This window comes from Bos grunniens, chromosome 14, assembly GCF_055505025.1.
Source record: "Bos grunniens cultivar Pamir isolate PY7600 chromosome 14, Bosgru_T2T1.0, whole genome shotgun sequence".
Classification (NCBI taxonomy): domain Eukaryota; kingdom Metazoa; phylum Chordata; class Mammalia; order Artiodactyla; family Bovidae; genus Bos; species Bos grunniens.
Genome location: NC_141178.1, coordinates 82,882,125 through 82,901,429, shown reverse-complemented (window position 1 = coordinate 82,901,429; position 19,305 = coordinate 82,882,125). Strand labels below are relative to the sequence as shown.

The 19,305-nt window shown below is 62.6% G+C and overlaps 1 protein-coding gene across 3 annotated transcripts in view; it reads left to right on the top strand.

The window, feature by feature from the left end:
• The window catches only part of ZC3H3 (zinc finger CCCH-type containing 3), a 63,368-nt gene that overhangs the window by 18,892 nt on the left and 25,171 nt on the right, over positions 1 to 19,305 (top strand). For all 3 annotated transcript variants that reach the window (XM_086337612.1, XM_086337614.1, XM_086337613.1), the window contains exon 4: positions 6,703 to 6,856. In XM_086337612.1, the coding sequence (XP_086193738.1) occupies positions 6,703 to 6,856 (154 nt within the window). The remainder of the gene's footprint in view (positions 1 to 6,702; positions 6,857 to 19,305) is intronic.

Here is a 19,305-nt window from a genome sequence, read left to right as displayed (position 1 = left end):
GTGTGAGTGAGCACGTGTGTGAGCGAGCACGTGTCCACGCGTCCACCCCTCTCCCCAGGGCCCCCTGTGCCTGCGTGTGAGCAAACGCGTGTGTGAGCGACCACGTGTCCACGCATCCACCCCTCTCCCCAGGGTCCTGTGCGGACTCTGGTCTGGAAGGCAGGGGTGGGTCCTCTGCATGTCAGAGTCTGGCAAAGCCTCTCCGCAGGCTGCCCGAGCCGTTCCTGGGGCCTGCAGGAGGGCTGGCCCTGGGGGCAGAGCTGGGTGCCATGGGAGCCAGGAGGGGCCTCGGCGGCCCCGTCCCCACCTCCCGCCCCGCCCCAGTGTGGCCGCCTGTGGGGACGCGGCCAAGCCGCTGACTGTGGCAGGGCTTGTCCGTTTGAAGTGCCGGCAGCCATCAGGCACAGGAAAAGTGGAGTGATTTATTAGACTCATAAAAATTCATACTTTGCGATCCCCGTCATCCCTCGTTTGAAGCTTGTTAGAGCGCTGGGGGCTGCGGTCCCTGGCAGCTCCCACTGAGCGAGCGCGGGGGCGGGGCGTCTGCCTCCTCCAGGAGAAGGCCCTCGCCGTCGCGGTTTGTCCTGAGGCCTTTCCTGTCCTGTGGTGGGTGCAGGAGGGCCAGGCCCGGTCACCACACACACCCTGCACCTGCAGGTTCTGGGCTGGGACCGGCTGCGGCCGCTGGCTGCAGGGCACTGAGTGCAGTGGGCCCAGGGTGGCGCCACGTGAGCGCTCTCCCGGGGAGGAGTGAGACACAGGTCTGGGGGCGCAGGGAGCCTGCAGGGCGAGGTGGAGATCTGGGGTGCCGGGGAGGTGTGGTGCAGGGGCAGGTTGCAGTGTGTTTCTGGCTGTCTTTATGGGTTGGAGCCGTGTGTCTTCTAGGCTGATGTCAGAGAGTTGAGCTCCTCTTTTGTCCATCCTGAGAGACTCCTACGCAGAGGCCCCTGGGCCTGGTGCCAGACGGGCCCAGCCTGGGTCCCTTCCTGCGGGGCAATGGGCCGGTTATTTTCCTTCCCTTTCCTTCCCTCGTCCTTAGGGCTGACGTACCTGGCGGCTCTGCTGCACGGTGGGCACTGTGGATCCTCTGTGGAGGGGGTGGAGGGAAGAGGGTCCGCACTTCTCTTGACAAGGCACCCCCTGAGCTGGCCAGGGCCAGCCTTCCCTGGGTCTTCCCCTGAGAACTGCTGTCTGGGCGGGGTGAGGGGCCCAGCCTCCTGCCATGACGCCTGCTTCCATCCGCCTCTGCAGGCAGCATCTCGCCAGCTCTGCTTTAGGTCCCAGCCCTTCCGCAGGGTGCGTGGGGCCAGTGTGGGAGCTGCCCTGCCCCGGGCATCTGCTGGGAGCACCCCTCTGGGAGCACTTCTGGGCACGCAGCCGTCCCCCTGCTTTCTGCAGGCGGTGGAGCTTCTCCTGGTGGCCCTTGGGGACTGTGCGCCCCTCCTCAGTCCTCCTGATGCTGTTGTGGTTTCACCGTCTCCAGGACCATAGGCGTCACCAACAGAACAGCTCAGACAGGCTGATGTTCAGACAAGGTGGTGTACAGAGACGACAGGCCCGTCGTTGGCAGTCTGGCGGCCTCTTTTCTGCTGACTAGGTGTGAGCCTTCCACCAGCCTTGAGGCAGCACAGGGCGGGCCCAACTCTCTGCCTGCCTGCAGCCCTCCCTGCTTCCCACTGTCCCAGGGGCCATGGCCATGCCATCCCCTCTGTCTAGAGCCCCCTGGCCAGCGGTGTCATTGTGGGCGCAATCCCTGAGCTCCCTGCCTTGTGATTCCTAAGCAGGTAGTTAGCTGGAGGGGCCTATTCTCGTGGAGGCTGGGGGTGGTCTGGGGGGCACCCTAGGAAGAGGCATCATGGGGGATCCCTCTTGGGAACTGTGGGCTTGAAAACTCTTTCTTTCAGATCTCAGAACCCAGGAGGAGTGGGTTTGGGTGCTCGGAAGCTGCTTCGGTTGTTGCTGCCCGCGGCCCCAGTCAGGTGGAGACATCCCCCGATGTGGGGGCCTCGAGCAGCCTTGGGGAGCGGGGTGCAGTGCAGGCTGCTGGTGAGGCGACCAGCCAGTGGGACCCACATTACTGGTAGTGGAGGACAGCTCCCGGGGCTCCTGAAAGCCTGAGCTGTGACGTGGCCTCTCGTCTGTCTTAACGCGGAGTTGGGGGTGTGAGGAAGTGTCGGGGCAGCTGCTGAGGAAGAGCAGGTTCGGTGACGGTGGGGGCTTTGAGTCACAGGACTTGGCACGGGACACCCAGGCTGGCAGGAGGCTCACCCCACAGCCCGCCCGCTCGCTTCCCAGCGGCCACGCTGCAAGACCCTGGGAGGCCAGGCGCTCGACTGACCCCACCCACTCTGTTCGCTGGTGGGGCCTGGGGCCCCCTTCAGGAGCAGAGCTTGGTTTCTGGGGTGCCTGACAGGCGGATGGAGTTCTCGGTCCTCAGGCTGTGCCCTGCCCAGGCTCCTCGTGCGTCTGGTTCTGGCGAATCCCCCGGCTGGCCGCCAGGCGGTGGCTGTGGCCCAGCTGTCCTGTTCTGCACCCCGCCGGGCGGGAGGGCTGGAGGCAGCCGTGCTCCCAGGCTCGGCCTTCCCCGGTGGCGCTGAGCTGTCCCCTCGCTCTGCTGGCCTCAGGGGCGGGGTGGTACCCTTGGAGCGCATGGGAAGCCCAGCGTGATTGTCTGCTGTCTCGGGTCTCCTCCTCGGCCTGTTGCTCAGTCTGCCCACTCCAGAGGCCCCAGTGCCCGTGTGGACCTGGAAGCTTGTGCACGATGGGCCGCAGGGTCCACGGCCCAGTCAGGGCGAGTCTGGGGACAGGCCTCTAGTCCACGCTCCTCAAGGTCCCAGATCAGCCTTGCCGCCCCCGCCCCGCCTTTCCTGACGGCGCCCACCCTGCCTCGTCGGGATGTCCGGAGCTGACTGGCCAGTGGGCTGTCGGGGGCTCCTCCCGTCGCCTCCTGCTCCCGTCAGCAGCCCCAGGCAGCCTCTACTCAGAGGAGCTCCGGTTCCAGCTCCTCTTCAGTCGTTAAACAGTCGTGAAATCAGCTCGTTTCCTCCTAGTTCTCGCCCTTTGAAGTTCCATAAAAACCTGAACTCCCTCTCAACCCTAGTCCGCAGCGACAGAGCGAGGGCCTGCCCTCCGTCCAGTGGCTCTGCTGTCTGTGGTGCTCGTTGAGGTGGGGTGGGGGCTGGGGTCAGCCAGAGGCCGGGCTGCTGCAGACGGTGCTGCCGGACGGCCACCGTGAGGGCTGGTGCTCCCACGCTCCCAGACGGCCGGGCCCCGCGGCTGGCCTCCCTGGCAGCAACCCCCCGCCACCCCAGCCGCGAGCTGGGTGCGCAGGGCCAGAGCCCAGCTGATGGATGGGCTCATACCCATTCAGATATGATGCCAGCAGTTTTTTTGTAGTTTGTCTTCCACTGCGGTAGTAAAGTTTTTAATTAGGGAAGCTAATGAGATCGATTAGTCATTAGAAGTGACCTCTGCACAGCGGGGCGGAGAGGGCTGTGTGTGTGGGCCTGATAACGCGGCGCCCGGGCGTCGTTGGCAATAAAGGCGCGAAGGGTTTGATTTGAGTGAAATGTGCCACGGGGAATACATCATGCGGAGAAAAAAATTACAGCCCTGGGAGTCTGTAATGAAAGGAATTAAACCAACATCGTATCTAAATAACATGATTATCTACACAGACCTCAGCCAGCCAGGAGGAAGGGGAGAGCCTGCTGCTTGGCAGGGCTGTGCTGGGCTGGGCTCAGGCGGCCCTGCCCGCGTGAGGAGCGTGCTGCCTCCTGGAGACCACACCCGCCGCTCCGCCTGCACACAGGCTTCAGGGCTACCGGGCCTCCCACCCCAGCTTCTGGCCCCCGTGTGCCATGTGCGGTCTTAGGAGCCCCCAGTCCTACCACCCCTAGGACGAGGGTGGCACGCCACCTGTCTGTCCACCTTGCTGAGCTCGTGCCCTGGACAGGGGCGCCCTGGACGGTCCTCTCTGGGGCGCGTCCACCCCTAGGCCCATGCTGCCCGTGAGAGAGTGGGAGGATCTGCAGGGCCAGGCAGGGGCCGCAGCACACTGTGGGGGTCCCATGCTGCCCATGGGAGAGCGGGAGGATCTGCAGGGCCAGGCCAGGGGCCACAGCACACTGTGGGGGCTGGGCATGCTGCCTATGGAAGAGCAGGGGGATCTTCAAGGCCAGGCAGGGGGCCGCAGCACACTGTGGGGGTCCTGTGCTGCCCATGGGAGAGCGGAAGGGTCTGCAGGGCCAGGCCGTGCTCTGTGCTCACTCTCCCCCTGCCTCTTAGATCTGGAGGGCGGAGGTGTGACAGGGGAGATGTCTGGAGAGTGACAATGAGTCTAAGAGGGAGGGTCTACTTTATTAGTTTGTGTATTTTTGGAAGTGGTAACGGGGCACCAATAAGGAAAATGCAGTAAATTGGTGATGAAGTTGCTCTCACAGTAGGGCTGCATTGTGAAGAGATGTGAATATCAGTGCTCTTTGTAGGGGGGAGTTAGGGCCAGGCCCAGAGGCTGTGTCTCAAGAGGCACTTTGCAGAATGTGGAGTCCAGTCCCTTGGGCTTTGGGGACTGGGGGCTTCCTGAAGGAGGTGGCGCCTGGTGGAGCAGGGAGGGGATGGGAGAAGGGGGCGTGCATCTGGGTGAGGGGGCGGGGCGTGGGATGGAAGCAGCCAGGCTGGGGCGGGGGCCTGCTCACTGCCCAGTGCCCCTTCCCACCCCACACAGCCATGCCCCGGGCCACAGAGCAGGGCACCCCTGGGTTCTGCGGTGTGTGTCACAGCCCCGGCTGGTGGGTGGTGGCTGCTGTGGGGGTCAGAATGGGGCAGAGAGTGGGCGGCCCCGCTGGAGGGAACAGGCAGGGGTCTGTCCAGGTGCAGAGTCTCTGTAAGCAGGGAGCTGGGGTGGGTTTGGAGGCCATGAGGTCAGCGTGGGGCTTGGTGATAACTTAGAGGAATTCTCATGTTCCTGAGCTCATAGTTGGAACAAGCTATTATTGATTTTCGTTGGTCTCTCCTTGCTTGTAAGACCTTGAAAATTCAATTCAACAAACATTTATTTATTGATGCCCAGGTTATGCTGGGCTGTGTGTGGTGTGGGGCTGCCCGAGGCTGCAGACCCGCCCGCTCAGTCACTTTCCAGGACCGGGCCCCCAGGTGAGCCTGTACTTTTGCTGAGCTCCCCTCGTTCTCTTGTGACCCCTCCTGAGCTTCCGCCCTTGCGAGGAGACAGACAGATGGAGACAGGTGGGGTGGGGTGCTGGCCCAGCCTTGCCCCGACTTCTGTGGACCCCCTTGGTGGGCAGTGGTTGTGGGTCCCTGCCATCAGTCCGGGGAGCAGAGGCGTCCCCCGCTCTCAGTATTCCCTGGGCCTTGGGGCCCACACCTAACCTGACCCGGCTGGGTGCTTGGAACCTGCACTTTCCTCTGTTGTGGAGGCTGCTAGGAGGGCCTGGAATCCGTCCGAGCCGCGTCCTGGCCGTCTCACGTGGGAAGGCGGGGCCCTTCCAGCATCTGGACAGGGAGGCACAGTGGCCATGCAGGTGCGGTCACTTCGCTGGGTGGGCTGGTCCTGACTGCCCCCGGGCAAGCCCTCACCCCACCACCTGCCGGGCCGGGTGGGCCTGGAGAGGAGGTCCAGGCCGAGGTGCTGATTGCTGACAGGGGAGGGCCTGGCTGTGGCTTGGTGGGCTGTTGTGTTCCCAGTTCTGAGAGATGGTTTTTAGGTAGTGTTACCGTCACCATTTTCAGAGCAGTAACTGCTTCCTGTGGGGTTTGCAGGTGCTGGGAAGATGTGTCCTTGGCCCAGGGGAGCAGGTTCGGGTCAGGACGCACTGGTTTGTGCCGCTGGACAGTGGGGTGGCTGGGCACCGCCGGGACTGGCGTAAAGCAGCAAGGCACGTGGGGCCCTGTGGGGCCGCCCCCTCTCCTGGGCCATGCCGGGCCCAGGCAGCCTTCAGCTGAAGGGTAGCTGATCCTTGCCCTTCCTTGTGCCGGATTTCTGGTGGTGAGACCAGTGCATTTTCCTGGCCACCCCCTGTGTGTCCATCCCCCCTGGCTGTGCTGCCCAGAAGCTGCCCGCTGCAGGGGTGGTGGTTGTGGCCCCCTTCTCGGCAGAGCCCTGGGCTGCGGGCAGGCATGTGGAAGTGGGCCCCAGGAGAGGCGCCCTTGGGAGCCTGGGCCTGAGCAGCCTGGCCTGAGGGCCTGGGTGCTAGCTGGGCCACGAGGGGCGGGAGCGCTGTGTTAGCTTTAATTATCTGGGCAGTTAGAGCTATGCGTTAACGAAAGGCGGGCAATTAGATGCGTTCCTTGAAGCCATGGAGAAATTGCTGGCTATCAAGTTGAGGGAACTGGGGCAAAACAGATCCCTGTTAATTGCATGAAACCTTCAGCAAGGAGGAAAGCTATGGTGTATATCACTCTGCAGAATGTTATAGAAACGGAAGTGATTAAGGACATAAATCTGCATGGATGCAGGGGGCGGGTGAGGGTGGCCAGAGAGGGAGGTGAATGCCTTGTACCCCAGCCTCCGCGGCCCACCTGCGGCCCCTCCTCAGTGCCCACGGGAGTTGGGCCTGCCCTGCCGCCGGCTCTGGCTGCAGGAGCTGCTGGGCTCCCCAGAGCGGGGCGGATGTGGGCAGGGCTGATGGAGCAGTGGGCAGCTCCCCCGCCTCCCCTGACCCCTGTGTCTGGGTCTCCCTGCAGCCTCCAGCCTGCATGGCCAGCGGCCCCCTCCCACCAGCAAAGTGATCAGGACGCGCTACCGCATCATCAAGAAGACTCCGACCTCGCCTCTTAGCACCACCCCCGGCCCCCCAGCCCTGCCCTCCTGGCGGGCGCGGCGGCTCTCCCTGTCCAGGTAAGAGGCCTGCGCCTGGTGGGCTCCAGAGGGCGGGGCAGGCCAGAGGGCCTCAGGGCCTGAGCGCACCGCCGCAAGTGCTTGGTCTGTAGTTGTTGACAGGGGAATGCGCTAATTTTTTTACCCAGCAATTTCTGCACAAGTCATGTAGCCAACCCGTGTGTGCCACACACTTGTGCAGACTCACGCTTCCTGTCCTGTTATCAGCAAGCTGCTGGAGCTGCTCTGGGAGCAGCTATGGCCTGGACCGTTGAGGCCACACCACACTGGGTGTCCCTCAGGGAGAAGCTTCTAGTGAGAGAGGCTGGGCCAGCTCTCTGTCCTATGGCGATCGTCAGGGGCGGGAGGCGAGGCTGCAGCCCGCTCCACCTGCCAGCCCCAGGGGCCTCCTGCTCTCGAGGGCTATGGCCTGGCTCCGGGCGGCCTCTGGCTGAGGGCGTGTGCAAGCTGAGTGGCCGTGGGAGAGGAGCTGAGGACCTCCTGGCCCGGGGTAGGTGTGCCAAGAGGTCAGCCTGCCCAGGCGGTCAGCAGTGCCCACCACCCTCCTCCCTCCCGCTAGGCCACACGAAACTTGGCCCTGCTGCTGACTTTTCTGGAGGCGATAGCTGGAAGTATATTTTAAATTAATTTTACTGCACTTTTTGTAATATTTTTGTTTTAAATAGATTTATAAGCATCTTGGGGGCTATTTCTACAAATTTATGAAGATAATTTTCACTCTCTCGATAAGGTTAAATTTACACCTGCTATTTCCATATTAATTCACAGTGCTAAGTGGGTCTAATTTTCTTCCGTTCTCCTATCTGGTGAGCATGGCCTTTCCTAATGCAATTTCCCCCTCACTAAATCACTGTGATCGGGAGTCATGATCGAGCTAAATTAACTTAAATTAATTTACTTAATAAGAGCCCCAGATCATCATGAATGAGGTTCAGATTTATTGATTCCTGCTCCTGCCTCCCCCTCCTGCAGTCGGCGTCCGGCTGCCTCGGCAGCCCAGGCCTGGCCCCGCCTCTGCTGGGGCTGCGTGACCTTTGTCAGGAGGCGCCAACGGGCCTCTCCTCCTGGCTCCTGGGGCCACGGGAGCCCAGGTGTGGATCCAGCTGGGCCAGTACTGAGTGCTGAGTGTGCCAGGCTGTGATGAGGTCACTGATCAGAAATGAGCGCCAGGCTTAAGGGGCAGAGGTCCTGAGGGGGGAGGTGGCTAGGTGCGCCCCCAAGGCAGCTGCCGCCTTGGTTTCAGCTAAGTGTCCAGGCCCTCAAGCGGAGGACGGCCCGGTCAGCAGCAGGGCCTGGGCTGTGCCTCCCCTTCAGCTCGGGACCGGCGGGGCTGCTGCATGGGCAGGTGGTGGCGTCCACACTTGGGTTGGGTGCACAGCAAGGCTGCTGGGACAGGCCCACCCAGCCTGGCCGCCAGCTCCTCTCGGCCGCTGCCTGCCTCAAGCTCCGTGTCCCTGTGACAGTGGTCCAGGCCCGGTGGGGAGGCTGGGGGCCTGGTGTGGAGGCTGGGTCGCCACCCAGGAGCCCTGCCAGGTGCCTGCGTTGCCGGCCCCGCAGCCCTGGCCATGCTCAGTGGCTGCAGCTGCTCTAGCTCTCAGCAGCCCAGTGCGGAGGTGCGGCCAAGACACGTGTTAGCTGAGGGCCGGTGTGGAGCCTGCTCGGGGGCTGCCTCCCTGAAGGCCTGTCTGACCCTCGCCAGGTGCCTGGGAGGCCCCCGAATGTGGCCTGGGGGTGGGGGAGCTGAGTGGCCGGGAGGCCCGGGAAGTGTGGCTGCCAGTGGGTGGGTTCTTGTGCCCAAGGTCACCTGTGCCCTGGCGGGGCCTCCTCCTCGGCAGAGTTGCGGCCTGCCACTGCCCGGCCCGACGTCAGCTGCTCACGCCCGGCTCAGCTTGTCAAGGCAGCAGGATGAGCCTGTCCCCGGAGCCGGCGGCTACCTTGATGCCTGCCCACGCTGCTCCTTCTGTCCCTCAGCGTTGGGGCTGCCTCTGTGTGGCCGGCAGGCGGTGTAGAGGCCCCAGGGCCCGCTGGCCTTGACCCTGACCTCTGTCCCGCAGCAGCAGCTTCCCCAGCTCTCCCTGGCAGAAGGAAGAGTTGTGCTGGCGACTGGGCTGAGGCCAGGATGGGCTCCTGGCTGCTGAGTGACCACAAAGCATGGCTGTCCACCAGGTGCCAGGCTGAGCCCAGGGACCAAGGGCTTTTCTTGGGCTCCTGATTGGTGCCCCAGGGAGAGAGGACACCAGTGGTGGGCTGGCTGGCAGGCCCTGCCGTCCTGAGGTCTCAGGAGGGCACATGGCCTCCAAACGCTGCAGCCTGCTCTCACCCCATCCGCTCATCCTTGGGGGGCAGCAGCCCCTCTGCCCGACCCCTGCCCTGCGGGAGCCAGCAGGATGGGTGTCCCCAGGCCTGGCTTCTGGTGTCCGGGAAGTGACAGAGATGGCGGGATCCTTGGCTTCTGCCCCCCAGAGGCCCGTGAGCGTCACTGTGGCCTGACCCACGTGCCGGCGTGGCCACACTGTTAGCGCTGTCCCGTGCGCCAGGGCGCATGTCTGCCTCACGAGGTGGCTTTGTGTTTTGCCCCCTGATTTAGATGGAAACCTGCCTACTCTGAGCCTCCGGTCAGTTTTGGCCTCACGTGCTGGGGGCTGAGGCCCACTTGGTAGCCCACATTCGCAGCAGGAGGCTGGGGTCCCTGCCCAGCCCTGTTGTATGCTCTGGAGGTGGAGGAGGTTCTGGTGCTGCTGTGGTGAGGCTCTGACTCCAGAAACACCCGAGAGGAAAGTCCGCTGGAAGTAGGGCCGTTAGCCCATCAGGTCCGTCTGCCGGTCAGCCCTCATCCCATTGGGGCAGATGGAAGGTGGGAAGCCCCTGGACACACTCTCCCCCGACCCGGACACCGCCCACCAGGCTCCCTAGACATGTGTCCGTCATCCCATAGAAAGCCCCTGGCTGCCCTGGTCAGGAGAGTGTGCGGAGGCCCAAGCAGGCGGGACACAGTGGCGTCTGCCCCTCCTGGGAACAACGCCGGCCCGAGTTACCCTCGGCGCTGTTCCGTGCTGCTGTCTAGGCCGGCAGACGCCCCACTTGGGGGCCACCTGGCTGTGGGGGCCATGGCGACAGGCCCCGCGGGCCCAGGCTGGTGCTCGCTCCAGAGGGGCTCACGGAGTGCGCCCTGGAGCTGAGGCTCACGCTGAGAGAGGGCTTAATTTTTTTATTCTAAGATTTGTGGATTTGCCATGCCCTCGCTGGCTTCCAGCAAGTTCATGAGTCTGAACTGAAGCTCGGCTGTGACTCATGTCCCCAAACGGCCTGTCACTTGTTTTCTCTCCGAATTCATCTGATGGGAAAGCGCGGAATAAACAGAAGCCGCTGTGCTTAAGCAGCCGCGTCTGCAGGCCGCGCTGGCCCGACTACGAATGGTGCTGTCACCGGGCCTGCCGCCCGCCGTGCTGCTCTCTTTTATTTTATTTTTGTGTCTGTGCCGTAAATCTTAAGTAATCTCAGAGGGTTGACGAGGTTTGGGCTGTGACTTTGAAGGCTCTAACGCGCTTCTCCAAAGTGACACTCGTCGTCGTGAGGATGGGGAGCCACAGTCCCCTCACCTGCCCTTCTTGGGGGCAGGCGGCCCCCTCGCCCCACCCAGCCTCCCCCGACCTGCCTTACCAGGGTGCTGGGTGGCCCGGGCTGCTGCAAGCAAACGCTGCATGCAGGGCGGCTCACACAGATGTTTACTGTTCGGTCTGGAGCTGGACGTCTGAGGTCAGGGAGCCGGCCAGGGCCACCCCTGCTCCTGTGGCACACAGCCGCCTGCCTGCTGTGTCCTCGCCTGTGAGGGAGACAGGAGCTCAGGCCTCACAAGGACACTAATCCTGTCACGGGCCTGCCCTGATGACCTCGCCTCACTCTCGTGCGTGCGTGTGTGCTAGGTCGCCTCAGTCGTGGCTGACTCCGACCCCATGGCTGTAGCCCACCAGGCTCCTCTGTCCTCGAGATGCTCCAGGCAAGAACACTGGAGTGGGTCGCTGCACCCTCCTCCAGGGGATCTTCCCGACCCAGGGATCGACCCAGGTCTCCCGCATTTCAGGCTTTACTGTCTGAGCCGCCAGGGAAGCCCCATCTCACCCTCATCACCCCCCAAACGCCCCGTCTCCAAACAGTGTCACACTGGGGCTAGGGCTTCAACATGGGAGTTTGGGGGGGACACAGCCTTGAGTCAGAGCAGGGGTGTCCTCTGAGGGCAGTGGGACTAGGGTCCCCACAGCCCCCGACCCTGCCCTGAAGGGTATGTGGCACTTGGAGGAGGTCAGGGGGCGGGAGGCAGTGCCCCCCCCCCCGAGCCCTACCCCGACTCCAGGGGGCCATCCTGGGGGTGTGCAGAGGCCCTCCCAGCTCAGCCCAGGTGGGGTTCACAGGGTGCCCTGGGCTGGGCAGCAGGGACCCCCCCACCGAGGGTACCTACAGGCAGCCATCCTGTGCCGGGCAAGTTCTCTGGTCAGAAGTCAACAGAGAGTGAAGCGGACGCTACCGTGGGGCGAGTGCCAGGAAGCACTGAGACTCATCCAGGCTGACGGAGGTCGTGGGCCCAGAGAAGGCTTCTCTGGGCAGGGGCCGTGGGGTCGGTGAGGGCCACATGGTGGGGGCTCTTCCCAGGGCAGGGATGTAGCCCCGGGGGTCTGCTCAGAGGGCAGTGGCCGCGGGACGTGCTGGGGGTGGGATCGGCCTGCTGCTGCACCTGCGGGGGCTACAGCTTTCCTCCAGGTGGCCCCCTCCCCAGGAGACTACTGTGTGCAGCCCTGGGTCACACACGGGGTGCCGTGTGCTGTGGTCCTGTGGGTGCCCGCCTGCCCTGGGGCAGAGCCTGGCTCCACCCAGCTGTGCCTCTGGCTGCCCTGCTGCCAGTGAGCGGCCTTTCGGACAGCGGAGGAGGGCCCTGGGCAGGGCGCCACTCAAGCAGCTCCCGAAGGGGCTCTGAAGGGGCCGTGAGGGTGGAATGCAGTTTTGAACTGGTCCTGCTACAAAGGCACGTGTCCGTTTCAAGCAGGGAGAATGATGGGGGCGGGGGCGGGGCTGGTGGCTCCGTGGGCAGCGGGCCGTCGAGGCGGTCCTGGTTCCATGTCAGAGGCATGCTCTGCCCCCTCACCTGGTGTGTGAGACACCAGGTAAGAGCACTTCCTCAGGGCGTTTGAGTGGGACAGGAGGGGCCCCCACACTCTTCAGGGCCTGCCGCGGCCCCCACGGGCTGCTCCCTCTGGAGACAGGCCTTCCACTTGGGCCGGAGATCGCGGGTGTTTGCACGTGACCCTTGGCTGAGCGTTTTCTCTCCTGGATCGTCAGTGCTGCAGCTCAGGCCTGGCCAAGCAGAGCAGGCACAGGGTCCAGTCCCCAGGCAGGTGGCTCTGGTGACACCTTGCTGCCCCTGGGTCTCTGGAAGAAGAGCCAATCCGTGTCTTTCTCTCGTCCACTCAGTCCCCAGGTGCTCGTGGAGGCCTGCCCTGTGTCAGGCCCCTGCTTGTCTGGAACCTGTGGCCCAGTGGCGGACAGACTGTGTTGGGCCCCCCCGGGCCCCCCCGGGCGTGACTGCCACCGAGGTCTCTGCCAGGCCTGCCTCTGCTGAGTGGAGGGGGCCAGGCACAGCTCTGAGACTCACTGTCGGGCTGCAGCCCTGCTCTGTGGCTTGTGCTCTGAGTGGCCGCTTTATGTCAGCATGTTGGGGACAGTACCCTGTTGTGGCTGACTCCCCGTCCACCCCAGGGGAGCTGTGAGCCAGGGGCTGCCGGGGAGAGGGGTGTGTCAGGAGGCAGGGAGGGGCTGGGCCAGTGGGCAGGGCAGGGCGGCGGCAGTTGGCCATGGGCTCCTGGTCTCACTTGGTTCCTTTCCTAGTCGGTTTCTAGCACGTGGTGTTTTGGATAACTTTATTCTCACCTACACAGAGGCACAGAAGAGTTGCAATAATGGTGCGTGGAACCACAGTGTGTTCTTTGCCTGGGCACCCCGATTCTGTGCACCCCGCTCCATCTGCTGCGCCGTCCCCTCTGCTCCTCTGTGGGGACGTGAGCCTGGGCGCCCTTGACCAGGGCTCCAGAGACAACACCATGCACGAGGAGACGCAGCTCGCCCTTCGGCAGGAGCCCTGTAGGTCCCTCGGGGTGTTGGTTGTGCCCGGCCGTGTGAGCGGCCTGTCCCTGCTGGGCCTCCTGCCCCGGGGGTCCTGCAGGGAGCTGCCGCCCCTCCTCCCCACCGCCCTGTATGTCCTCCTCGCGTGCACTCGAGGTCCTCACTTGACAGACTGTGAGCTGTTACCGTTTGCTCCGTTCTAACCGTCCATTTGCTGCCGCTCTGGTCTGTGGAGGCCCCTCAGGGCTGCCCCGGCTCCCTCCACGTGGCACCGCCCCTCACTGAGCCTACTTCACCCACACAGCAGAAGCTTCCAGGCTCACCTGGGACTTTCTCTCTGCAGGCCTGACTCCTGGGAGCCCAGTAGCTCCTGGCGGTTCTCAGCCGTGGGGGGTCTCTCAACAGTGCTGACGGGTGATGGGAGCGTGTCGAGGGGTCTGGGCAGGGGTGTGCTTCCTTCTCGCAGGCCTTCCTGGGTTCTCATCACGGCGTGCTCTCAACGTGTGTGGCTCTCTGGTGCTTTAACCTGCAGTCTCCTGGTCACCAGGGGCGTTGGACACTTAGGCACAGATGCTGGAGGCTCTTCCTGTCCCCTGTGTCTTTCGTGCTCATGGCCCGTGTCCGTTTTTAATGGCTGGTTTGTCTTCTGCTTCTGAGTCACGGGACCCATCCACTTGTGTAGGGCTCTGTGTCCAGCTTTTCCCACCTTGGAGCCTGGGGTGGGTCCACCAGGGCTCTCGGCCCGCTGGGGGCTTGTTCCACCAGCCTTGGCCCCCGTTCAGCGTGAGGTCGCATACCCCTCCTCAGGGGCTCTTGCCTGGCCTGGCGGCGCTCTGCGGCATTGCCTGATTCTCTCAGCGCCTTTGTACTGGAGCCTGGCCTCCGCCCTCACCACAGACGGCTGTGTGCTCTGAGAACAGACTCCCCTGCGCCCGCGGGAGCCGCGGAGAGCACGTGAGGTGGGATTTGAAGAGAGAGGAAAGAAATCAGAGCAGGAAGTTCAGCCTGCAGGTGACGGCAGGGGCGCGGAGGGGTTGCGAGACCAGAGCTCTTGGTGCTGAGCTTCGGAGGGGTTGGGGTGCCTTCTCTGGGCCTTCTTGGGGACTTGGTGGGACTGGCAGGGGTCAGGGCGGGCCCTGGGGTGACCCCATCCCCTCCTCTCCTGCCTCCCACCCGCCTGCCTCCCTGCATGATGCTGAAGCAGGTCTCCTCTGGCAGGTTTTTTAGGATTTTATTTTATGAGAACAGGCGGTTACGGCTCCCTGAGTGCTGTAAAAGTTAATGTGATGGCCTCCCCGTGCCTGTGCTCATTTTTATAATTTTTTATTTTATGAAACAGGACAGAGAGCTTAGTGACTTATTACTATTCATTTCGTTTCAATGCAGTAAATATTGATTCAGTTGGGGGTTTTCAATTTAAACCGCTTGGCGATTATATAAAATATTACTGGCCTCTGAAATTATGCTTACCGATCCCTTCGGCTGCTCATTAAGGAAGGAGTGCAGTTGTGGGTCCCTTTGCCTCCATCATTCTAATAGATGGTCTGAGGTGCGTTTCTGCACGGGAGGTGCCACGGAAACTGCTGGCGGGGGCCTGACAGCAAGGATGCAACTCTTAATTTGGAAGTCGCTTCAGAGCGAGCCTAGGTGGTTTATTCATTTCTCTGAGTCTAGCAGGCCTTTCGGCTGTCAGCAGCCCTGAGGCCTGAAGCCTGCCTGCCTCCTTGGTCGGATTTGGGAGGGCCTGGGGCCTTGGCTCCTCGCCCCCTTGGTAGTTTTGGGGAGGTGAGGGAGGCCAGCCTTGCCAGGCCACAGCTGCCCCTGTGTGCACAGGGGCTGGGGCACCTTGGGGTGCCCGCTCTCCCTCCAGAACCTGCTTCAGAGGGGCCTTGCTTGGCCTTGTTAGAGCCCAGTCTCTGGCTGGCAGGCCAGGCCTGGGACACAGGACCCTCAGGGGCCCAGGACGGCCACCGTCTTCCCTCTTCTGTCCGCGCTCTGTCAGCGTGCCACCCTGGTTGGGCTGGCACGTGGAGCCCCCGCCCAGGGCTGCCCTGGCTTCAGACCAGCTGGTCATCTGGGCCCTGTCTGTCTCCATCCTCCCCAGCATAGGCAGCTCCAGGGTGGGCTGTGTGAGGTCGGGGGCAACGGCCAGCACTACCGGGGCCCAGCACCGAGGAGAGGATGTGCTCGGCGGGGCCACCGGTGCCACGCGGCCCCTGGGCAGGGGCGAAGCTGGGCCGTCCTCCTTGGCCAGCTCTGGGCAGACACTGACGGGCGTGCAGGCGCCTGTGTGGGGCTCCGTCCAAGCCTCTGGTCCACCCTCCTCGGCGTCCACACAGCTCTGTGACAGTCATCCCTGAGGCAGCTCCGTGCCCCCTTCGTCCTTGGCTGTGGGGCTCCTGGTGTGGGCCCGGGTCACGGGCATTGTCGCCACAGTGTTTGTGGCTAGATTTCATGACAGATGGCACCTGGGTTCCATCTGTGGACAGTGTGGGAAGTGGCACGCACCGGACTCCCCTTTTCTGCATCTCAGACTGGAGCTGCTGGCACACGGCGCTGGGCCCTTCCCTCTCCAGGCCCACCGCGAGCTGGCCAGGAGCCCGTGGGCCAGGGCGTCTCCCTGGGCCAGTGTCCCTGAGGCCATGCCAGTTGGCAGGAGCTGCCGTGGAGGGCTGGTCGGGCATGGCAGTCCCTGGGGTGGCCCGTGTTCTGCCCCCCACCCAGGCTCTGCCACAGGCCCCTGTGGGATGGTCTCTGCCATCTGCAGCCCCCCGGTTGCCCGCCTGCCCTGCTGGTCTCTCGTCTGTCTGTGACTCACGGGCCCTCTAGTCTTTGGCCTTCTTTCTTCAGTCTCTCTGTCCTGCTTTTCTGTCGCTGCCTCCTCACGTCGGTGGCTTTCTCGCTTTCTGTCCCTTTTCTCCATGCACGGACATGTGCACCCCTCCCTCTGTCCTGCCCCCTGGCACCTTGGCTGCGTGCGGGTGCCCGGAGCAGGGAGGCGAGGAGGCTGCCCACGTCCCTGGCCCCTCTGCAGTGACTCTCGAGCCTCCCTTGCACAGCCTGGTGGGGCAGCGCTGCCCCAGGCCACTCTCGTTCTTGCCGCACACGAACCCCCCGCCTGGCCCCCACCCCGCGTGGATCCAGGCCATCCACAGCGCACTGCATCTCGATTGTGCCCACCCACCCCCCACCGCGTGGACCCAGGCCATCCACAGCACACTGCGTCTCGATTGTGCCCACCCACCCCCCACCGCGTGGACCCAGGCCATTCACAGCGCACTGCGTCTCAATCACGGACGTGCAGCTGGTGTCACTGCTTTTCGGGAGCTGCCTCAAGTGTCCAGGGCCTGCCCGGCAGCCTTCAGACCAGCATTAGAAAAGAGTCAGGCAGGTGACGCGTCACCCAGGCCAGCCCTGCAGGGCCCCGTGTGACTGGCCACTGTGTGGCCGCCCCACGTGCTTGGCGACACACCTCACGGAGACACTGGTGCACAGGCCAGAGTGCTTCAGAGTAAACCTAGAGGGAGCCCCTGCGTCCGCCCGAGGGAAGCTTTGCTCTGCAGGCAGCGGGACTGTCAGGACGCTGGCAGGGTCCCTCGAGGCCCTCCCCGTGGAGCCCCGCGGGGCTTCCCTAGCTGTGCCCAGGCCCCAGCCACACCTTGCACCAGGCCCTTGTGTGTCTGTGTCGGTGCCCCCAGGGGTCCCTGGGGATGAGGAGCAGGGAAGCTGAAAATACTGCTCCTGACAGCAAGGAATAAAATGTCCTTGTCACCCAGCGGTTCCTGGGTGCCTTACACAATCAAACATCGTTTTAAACACCACTTTTATCTTGGTTTTAGAGGTGGTAGTAAAGCAGTGTTCAGATAATCAATACCACATTTAACTCTTTGCATATATCAACCTCCAGCTTGGTCGTACCCCGAAACACAGTTCCCCTCTCAGGGCCGGGCCAGGGCCTCTGGAGATGTGTGAGGGAAGGCGCTGTTCTAGGGGTTCCCCTGAACAGGAAAATGGGCTCCCTGCGTTGGCTGTGGGGTGTGGGGGCTCACCGTGCTGCGGACCATGCCCTAAAGGCCCTGCTGGGCCTCAGGCCACCTGGCTCCTATCTGTCCCCAAGGTCCCACGTGTGGCTCTCAGGCGCTCTGGGCAGGCACCTCCCAGCGGGCACAGGCACCCTCGGGTGGGCTGCGCACGTGCTCCCCCTGCCAGAGCTCCAGTTAACCTCCCTCTCCCCTCCTGTGCTTGCCCGCCCCCACCACCATGTGCCCTGCGGGTCCTCAGAGGGTGGTCTTTGGTAACCCCTCAGCCACCCCTTGCCATTTAGGGCTCCACCCAGCATCTGCTGAGCCAGACACCCATCAGCGCTTGCTCCAGGTGGGAGGGGCTGAGGGTGCAGAGTCTCTGTGTGTTGGGACAGGTCCAGCGACTGCTGCCCTCCCCCACCCACCCGCGCTCCCTGCAGGAGGGTCCCTGACCCCAGCTGCTGCGAGCCTGACGGGCAGCCTGCCTCCTGGAGTCAGGGCAGCCGGCGAGCGAGCCGGTTTCTTTTTCTCTGACTTTCCTCGAAGTCAGCAAGGTTTCTGTGGCTGCCCCGCCCACTCCCCAGAGTAAGGAGCCCCGGTTTAATTTGCGGTTAGATGTCTGTTAAGATTGCGTCCACTTCCCAAGTCAGCACTTAATTGGCAAGGCGCTTGATTTAACAGCGTGGGAGCCTCCACCGGAAAAATGGCTTGAATAAATCACCGCCTGACGCCAGAAAATAGATATAATCTCAGCATTAACTACATTAATAGTAGCAGGAGCCGAATTAAGAAAGCCATAAAGCATAGGCGGGGGAGCATAAATTATGGCCGGGGCTCTGTCCCTCGGCAGAGCTCCTCTGGGGGTGGGGCGGGGTGGGGGGTGTGGCTGCTCCCGGCCCCGCCCGCCTGCCTGGTAGGGGCCCAGTGGGCGTGTCTGGGGCGGGGTTTGCTTTGGGGCGAGGCCTGCCGGCTGCAGCGCCCCACCTTGCTGGGCTCGGGTCCTGGAAGGGTGGGCTTCGCCCCCTACCCTCCAGGGCTCCCCACAGCCCGCCCCTCGCCCTAGTGGGGGTCGTGGGGGCCGAGTGCTTTGCACCTGGACGGTCATCCGCCGTTAGGTGCCCCAGGTGCTGGCAAGGACTCTGCCGTGTGAGACCCTGCGCGGACTGCACTGCCGCCACCTCCCGCTCCCGCAGAAGGCTTCGCCCAGGGTTCTGCCTCCCCGGGAAGCCTTCCGGAGGCCTCCCGGGGCTGGGGCTGGCGGTGGAGGTGGATGCGGCCTGAACCGCAGCCTCCTCGGGTGATGGATACTGGACTGTAGCCGCGAGGCCGGTCTCCCCGACGGCTGCCCTAGTCTGCACTTGTGCCGCAGCAGAGGGCTGTCCTGCTCCGCGGCGGCCTTCTGTCCGCCTCGCTGAGGTTGGCGCGTCCAGGTCGGGCCTCGGCCCCTGGGCTGTAGGGAGAGTCGGGGGCGCACCTTCTGCCGCGCTGCTGTGCATCTTCTGTCCTTCCAGGTGTTAGCTGCCCCTGCCAGAAACTTTGCCTGTGCTCTAGAAGAGATTGCGATCCAGTGTTCATTCAGACTTTGGTGGGTTTTCCTTGCTGCCACACCACGTGGCCTGTGGGATCACAGTTCCCCCAGCAGGAACACCCGCCACGGTGGTGAAAGAGCCAGACCGCTAGACCCACCAGGGAACTCCTTTAATGTCAATTGTGTTCATGCTCTTTGTTAAGTTCAACGTTTTTTTTGTGCACTGTTCATTTGCCTCTAGCCTGTTTCTTATGGGTTTTCAGGAATCTAAATATTTGGGGGTGGGGCACCCTTTTGGCAGACTACACATTTTTCCTCAATTTCTGTTTTGCCTTTTGTTTTGTTTGTGAGGATTTTTAATGGAACTTTTACGTTTTCTGTGTTCTTAGATCTGTCGGTCTCTTAAGACTTGGTATAACACACTGATTTGCTTAGAACCGCTCTCCTTGTCCCGTGATTCATGAGCTCGGTTATTCTCTTCTGGTGCTGCACTTTCTAGTTTTACAGTTAAAACTGTAATCTACCTGGGATTTATTTGGAGACTTGGTGTGAGATTAAAGGTCAAATTTAATTTTGTTTAACGCCTATCTGGTTGTCTTTGGAACATTTATTAAACATTCAGGCTTTTTCCCATTCTTTAAAAATGTCACCTTTATTATATAAAATCTTGTTCCTGAACTTGGTCTTCTGAACAGACCTTCAATTTCCGTAGCCAAAACGTGTGGTTTGTTTGTGTTTTCAGTGGTCAGTTCTGTGGATTTTTATCTTGTGTACCTACCACAGGGTGT